The sequence below is a fragment of the Telopea speciosissima genome, chromosome 3 (assembly GCF_018873765.1).
Source record: "Telopea speciosissima isolate NSW1024214 ecotype Mountain lineage chromosome 3, Tspe_v1, whole genome shotgun sequence".
Taxonomy (NCBI): Eukaryota; Viridiplantae; Streptophyta; class Magnoliopsida; order Proteales; family Proteaceae; genus Telopea; species Telopea speciosissima.
In genome coordinates, this window is record NC_057918.1 from 69,584,986 (window position 1) to 69,592,508 (window position 7,523).

Genomic DNA, 7,523 nt, shown 5'->3' on the forward strand with positions numbered 1-7,523 from the left:
GCCTTTTTTGAGAGAAGTTTCAGAAATGAAAGATGGATTTTAGGGAAGATGAGGGCATTTTGGTGATTAGGTTGGATTAGGTTCTTAAGAACAAATAATGGAGGTAAAAGGGTCTTTTCAAATTGGATTAGGGTAAAAAGGTCTTTTCATATTATGAACAAATTGATCAGGGCAATTAGGTCTTTTCAAATTTAGAAAAAATAGAAGAAATGGTAGTTTGGTCAAGTTTTTAGCACTTAACGCCTAAAACTTAACGGTGTAGACATAAATGGCTTTAGGGGGGTAAAGTAGGGGTGGTACATGGAGTTTGCAGTAGGTGCGCGTGGACTTGTCAAAACCTGGGGGGGGGGGGGTGTGAGGAATATTAGGTGCATTTTAGGGGGTACGTGTATTTTACCCTTTTTGTTTTTGGGTAAATTTGGGGTTTTACCATTAAGGGTATTATAGTAAGTTCACCCTATTATAAGGGTAATTTTATCATTATAAAAGAATTAACAGTGACTTAACTATACAGACCTAACGAAGTGGACTAAGTTGAAATAAAATCATAAAGTAAGGGGGTGTATGTGATATTATTCTGAAGTTTGGGGTGTGCATGATATATTGTATACTTACAAGGGGTGTCCGTGACATTTTTCCAAAACATTATAAAGAAAACATGTTTTGCTCATTATTTTTAATATACATATGAAATCGAAACCAAACCAATAACGATCCGATAATGGACCATTAGGAGCCTATTAAGTCAATTAGATCAACGATCGAATCAAACTAGACCAAAATTGAACTTTATCTTAACGGTTTGATTTTGATTTGTTCTAATACCATATCGAAATTGGACCAAACCGACCAATTGACAGCCCTAATAAGCCCTCTAAAGATTTTTTTTTTCTTTTCTTTCTGTCTTTGTTTTTGGTTTGTTGAATTGCCAAGTCATCTAGGCACGGTTGTGAGTTGTCCCATGGCCATTGGCATTAAATATGGATGGATAAATGCAAGGGCAAACTCGGTAACGTTCCAAACTTTCCAATTAATTTCTAGATGTGGACCATAGGTTTATCCATCATGGCCGAAATTTACATTAATGTTTCATAAATGCCAACACGTACCATTTAAAATTTTGTTTTTTTGGTTAATCCATACCATTTAAAGTGGTGGACTTGTGAGCTCAGGCAACTAGTGCGGTTGATAAAGAGGGAGAAAAAAAATATCAATTCGAGACCCCACATGAACAAAACCTTACCTAACCAATAATCCTTTATTAAACTTAGGTCTTATCCATTTCAGATTCAATTAATGTTTTCTCCAACTCCTTCCTCGTAAAAGATTCTATTGGTCGGATGGGTGTATATAGGGATGCAAGTTTGGCCCTGTCGGCCCGGACCCGTCCTGAGTTTGAATAGGGTCTGGGTTGAGATATTTAGCCCTGAGGGCGGGTCAGGGCTAGAAATTTCTGGCCCTGAATCAGGAATGCAGTGCACGCAACCTTACCCGTGCTTTCGTAGAGAGGTTGTTTTTAGATCCCACAGTGGAGATGGCTTCTCTGCGAGAGGGCCATTTAATTTATGAACCCTTAATTTACCTATTAGGAGAAACTTTTGTCAAAGACAATAGTATTTTTCAATCAAAAGCTAAAAAGACCAAAAAATATATAGGTCCAGTAAAATAGATGAGTAGTGGTGTTTTTCTACCTAACATGGGTTTAGTGCACGATATCAAATCAGGTATCAGCTAGTTCCAAAACAGATACTGATATGTATCAATTAATATCGGTTGTATCAGATGTTTTTACCCTCAAAGATATTGGTACTAAACTATATTTTAACCATTTTACTATCTATTCGTATTGTACCATACCACCAATCCGATATCAGCCAGATATCGGTATTGGTGTCAATTGATAACAATACGGATTGGCCAATGTAGCCGATCTGATACCAATTCCTATAACCCTGCCACCTAATCTCCACCAACCTTCTTCAAAAGAAAAAGAAAATCTACCAACCTTATATACCAACTCCAATTGAACAAATCCAAATTGCTACGTGGGAAGAGGATATTCTATATTAGTCTAATGTCAAAATTGGAATTCTTAATCAATAACTTTTGCCATCTTCTATTGTGCATTTTTTCCTCACATTTTCAACTTGTAGAATTTTTCATAGATTCATGTTTTTTTTTCTCTTTATTTTATTATGATGTTTGGTAGAGTCATATTGGACCACTTGATAACCGATGTTTGGTAGATCCTTTCACTTTAAATCTTATCCTTTTGCTTTTTTGGGGTAAATAAACCTCATCTCTTATATTAACATGGTGGATCATTGAAGGGAAAAAAAATCCACAATAGTGTCTTAATTTTGGGGTGCATTGCAATGCGGGTTTGAGAGCTCAACACATAAAAGATGTAACATCCAACGGTGCTGAGCTCGGGAAGAAAGAAAACAAACACTGTCTTGCATTGAGCTCGCACCTTTGGATTAAGCTTCTTCCACATGTCGAGCTCTCAAACTTACATTCCAGTGCACGGCAAGATGCCAGCAATGTAGAGGATTTTAATCCATCATATAGGGATCATATCTTGCCACTGGTAGACCCCAGTCACCTCTCTATGCATGTTCCTTCCAAACCAAATGAATTGTCTTTCCTTCATAAGAAGGGACACTTACCACTTCATAGTCTAAGTGTAGATAAGCTTTCTTTAGTGATCCATCTAATTCAATCATATGGCATGACATGGCAAAATGGTGCAAAGATTTTGACATTGGATAGACAATGGATAGTCTCGATCATGGTTTAAGGAATTGGTATTAGATTGATCGTATCAGTCCATTCGTTTTGGTATCAATAGAGACCGATACAATACCAATCCAAGGATAGTGATCAAGGGTAAAAATATAAATATAAATCATATTTTATTAAAATTTAGAGATAAAATATTTGATACAAATTAATATGGGATCGATATCGTATCGATATTGATCAATCTCGATGGATCACATTTCAAATTTTATCAAAAAAAAAAAAAACCAAGACAAATGCTTTTTAGATTAAAGTTTACATGAGTCCCATCGTCCATTGAGGGAAAGAATGCAATAAAAGGTGAACCCAACGGTTTGGATTAACCAAATCAACCTAGTCACGTTTCCACTGATTGAGCTATATAAAGTGTTCCCTTAGTTGCAGTTTCTCCACACTGGTCTCCTGTCTCCACCTCGCTTTTGCCATTGGAATCCACCCACCATGCCCGATCGACCACCTGCTTTAAACGCCCTCCCTGACCCTCCTCCCAATCCTTTCATTTCATTCCTCTGACACTGAACCAATTTCTAACTTAGATCATAAAAGCTAGAAAATCCGTCTTTGATTTGAGGGAATATGTTCTTCCTTTCTGGGTTTCTTAGTAATGGAAGATAACGATTCCCAAACCTGTTTGGTCTCATCTGATTGGGGTTATCTGGGTTCAGACTTAACAGGGTTGATCCTCTCCTACCTTCCCATTCGATCCATAGTGAGAGCCAGTGCAGTCTGCAAGTTCTGGCGCTCCGTTGTCACCAACCCTTCATTCTCGTCTCGTGTCTCTGCAATCAAGAAGCCCTGGTTCTTCCTTTTTGGCCAGAACAACATCTTCATCAAGAACAACCAGGCTTTCGCCTTCGACCCGGAAGCCGACGAGTGGATCCGCCTCCCTTCCAACCTCTGCCCCTCTCCTTGCCAAGAGGAATCATTCCTCGGTTCCGGTGGTTTCTTCTTCACCACCACCTCCTCCACCACTTCTCGCTTCAGCTACTCTCCCATCCTCTGCGGTTCATGGCGCGAAACCTCACCGCTTAGTTTCTCTCGCTGTAATCCCCATGTAGGCGTCTTTGATGACGACTCGGGTTTCTCTCGATTCATCGTTGTCGGCGGAGTCAGATTCATCGGTGGCCTATTAGACATCGAGGACCGCTTAGCCGTCGAGATCTACGACCCGAAGAATGATACTTGGGAGCTCTGCCCTCCCTTACCGGCCGAGTTCAGATCCGGCAACTCGTCTCAGTGGCTCACATCCGCTTTGTTCAAAGGAAAAGTATTCGTCTTTGGCATCTACTCCTGCTTCGTATCCTCCTTCGATCTAAAGCTTCACTTGTGGAGCGAAGTGCAGACGCTGAGGCCACCTGGGTTAATGTTCTCGTTCTTGCTGGCCTGTAAAGACCAGCTTGTCTTGGCGGGTCTCTGCAACACCCCAAGAGGTCCCTCGTTTAACCTCTATAGAGTCGATGAGAAGACGATAGAGTTCAGTGAGATTGCGATCATGCCTCAAGACTTGCTGAATTGCTTGTTTGACAGTGATGAAGACGAGAAATTTGCGAGCTTGAAGTGTGTGGGATTGGGGAATCTGATCTATGTGTTCAATGAAGAACATCACAAGATATACCCGGCTTGTGTTTGCGAAATTAGCAGCGATTCGAGCAAATGTAATTGGAAAAGGATACCCGATTTGCCGGCACCGGTGAATCGGTTTCACAAGGTCATCAGCTTCTGTTCTCAGATTCCACTCCATTATGTTCTCAGGTATGAAGAGGACGGAGAGGAGATGAGTGACTGAAACGCATTCAGTGAAGAACTGAGATTAGGGGATTGTTTGGAGCTTTGGATATTTTAATTAATTTGTGGGGCCAGAGAGCCAAGCAAAATTGGGTTTTCCTGGATGGCCCACAGCATGCTTCCAAACATGCCCTTAGTCAGCAAGTGATCAAACAGCTATAATCACCAATTTGGATTTGGATCCCCTTGTCTTAATTTCATTTCATTTGTATAATAAGGGTATTATATGAACAATTCTTTCCCACTGGGTTTCAGTCACAGGTTTACAGCCAACATTCCGTGTGTTCGAAAGTGTAAGATACAACTCTTCAATTTGTATTTTTCTTTGTTTGTTGTCTAGGGTTTCTGTTTTACTGAATAGAGAGAGCACTTTTAATGAAAATGGGAAGACTAGCACTGTGTTTTTTTTTATGGGTTATTTTCAAATGTCCCCTGAAAATGGTCAAACTTATAGTTGCTTCCCTGAACTTTCATTAATTTCACCGTGCACTCCTATTTTCTAAACTAAGTATCATAATCCCTGCCATTAGACACAGATTATAACATAACGGATCCCAGTTTTTGAACTTCGATGGATCATTCTGCCTTTGGATTGGATAAAATGACCAAAATGATCTTATTTGAAACAATTTAAAAAAAAAAAAAAAAACCTGCAATCCATCTTCCCCAAATCGTTGAGGGTTTGGGGAAGATGAGTTCTTGAACAATGGTACTTATCATCCAAGTTAAAGCAATTTAATTCCTATAACTGTCCTCCCCAACGTAACGTGCCACCGCCACAGATCTATTGGTGTTGAAGGTGGAGGAAGAATCAGTAAACTCGTTCTGCTTCCTGGGTTGAAGGAATACTGGTGGATCAGCAACACTGGTCTTGTTCTCATGGTGATTGGTGAGGTAATTCGCAAATTTGCGGTTCTAACAGCAGGTCGTGCCTTCACCTACATGATCAAAATCCGTCGTGGAAACCATAAAAAATTGGTCACTCATGGAATCTGTGAATTTTTTATATGGGCTATTGGGTACTCAAGTGATGCTCTGCAACCCATTTTGTACAGTGGGTTTTGTTTTGGTTCTTTGGCGCTTTTTCTCAGAACAGATTAACTATGAGGAGTATTACTTGAAGAAGTATTTTGGATCTCAGTATGTGGAGTATTCGCTTCGAGTTCCATCTGGATTGCCATTGGTGAAATGAATACCTGCAAAGTTTCTGAGGTTTTGCAGAATTGTTCGCTGAAGAAATGCCCAAATCAGAATCTGTACGTGTTCATGGAGGTGGACAGCATCTGAGAAACATGGAGGAAGAGTTTGCCATATCGAATCTGCCAAATCTCTAGATTTGCCCCTCATAACTCCAATTTCCACGACCTTAGGGCCACTCTAAATCTTGCCACAAATGAAACCAGAGGCCTCTGGATGAACAATGTTCACATCGAGTTTTCAGTTCATTGAGAGAAGAAGACGAGAGGAAGGGGACTTTCGATGGTTCAATGTGTGAGAGGAAGAAGATGGAATCTGCAGACCCAGTTTCGTTTCTCCATCGTGAATCTCTTGATTTTGAAAATAGGGTTTTGCCCTTCAAACTCCAATTTCCCGGCATCTGATTCAAAAACTGATCTTCCCCAAACCCTAAATGAGTTGCAGGTTTTTTTTTTTTTTTTTTTTCCTCCAGGTAAAGTCATTTTGGTTATTTTACCTAATTCAGGGGCTGAATGGTCCATCAAAGTTCAAAAATTGGGATCCGTTATAACTATAACGTCGGTGTCTAACGGCAGGGACTATAGTGATTCTTAGTTTGAAAAACAACAGTGCATGTGGAATTAGTGAAAGTTCAGGGGGGCAATGGTAAGTTTGGCCATTTCAAAGGGCATTTGGAATAACCCTTTTTTTTTCAAGGAAAAAAAAGACTTAAGAATGTAAATGGATTGAATTCGGTCAGATGGTGGGATTATCATATTTGTATCCGATTATATTTGGATGGATTTGGATAATATCCTCCTATCTGTTGACATCTTTAACATTTTGTTGATGAAGGTTAGGGTTGAGACTTGAGATCAATAACTACCATTTCTCCTATTCTTCTTAGTCTTAGATTTTTTCTTGTATTTATTTTAATAGGTATGTGATTCCATGAATCGCAATGCATAAAACAATATATATAAACCAATAGAAAATCTAGAAAAAGAATCATTACCGTCAGATTTCTATACGAATTAGATAATAATCGATCGGATAGGAGGATTACCATATTTGTATCTAATTAGTTTTCGAACAAATTCAGATTCTCCTAAACGGATACGAACGCAGATCAAATACTGATTTTTGTATATCCGTTGACATTCTTTGAAGACTAGTACTGTTGATGTGGATTCTCATTTTAACTAATTTTTTTTTTGGGGGGTTAAAAAATTAGTTTCTCAAATTGCTCTTTATAATATTATGGGCATGCACTTTGATAAAAGTTTCTCAAATTGCATATTTTGGTGAGGGAGAGGGATTCTCTTCCCCTCTTTGAAAAGATTCCTTTACCCCTCAAAGGGAGAAAGAGAGAGATATAGACACATAAGGTGCTAGCACGGTATACCGATAGCATACCCAGACTTTTCCCTTTTGGTAATTACAACCTTCAAGGTTTAAGCCTGGAGGTCATCGGGTAGGCTTATTGAACCACTAGACTCTGAAGCTTAGGATTCACTTCCTTTGTGCCTAAAAAGGCCATTGGGAACCCAGTAAAACAGGGCTGGGTGGGGGATCAAAATAAAAAATATTTTTCTGACAAATGAAATTGGACTGCGAGGCCTAAAGAATCTCTTAGGTAACATTTACAATAATGTTTAGATTTTTAACTGGTGAATTAGGAGATATTGCAACTGCTGTAATGGACTCGCAGCATTTTCACCAAAAAAATAAATAACTAAAAAGGACTTGTACCAATTAGA

The 7,523-nt window shown here is 39.2% G+C and overlaps 1 protein-coding gene across 1 annotated transcript; it reads left to right on the top strand.

Moving 5' to 3' along the window:
• The first annotated feature begins 425 nt into the window (after positions 1-425).
• LOC122653575 (F-box/kelch-repeat protein At3g24760-like) lies at positions 426-4,605 on the top strand. Its single transcript, XM_043847448.1, has 2 exons — positions 426-436; positions 3,397-4,605. The coding sequence occupies exon 2, from the start codon at positions 3,407-3,409 to the stop codon at positions 4,586-4,588; it is 1,182 nt and encodes a 393-aa protein (XP_043703383.1). The 5' UTR covers positions 426-436; positions 3,397-3,406; the 3' UTR covers positions 4,589-4,605.
• The last annotated feature ends 2,918 nt before the right edge of the window (positions 4,606-7,523 follow it).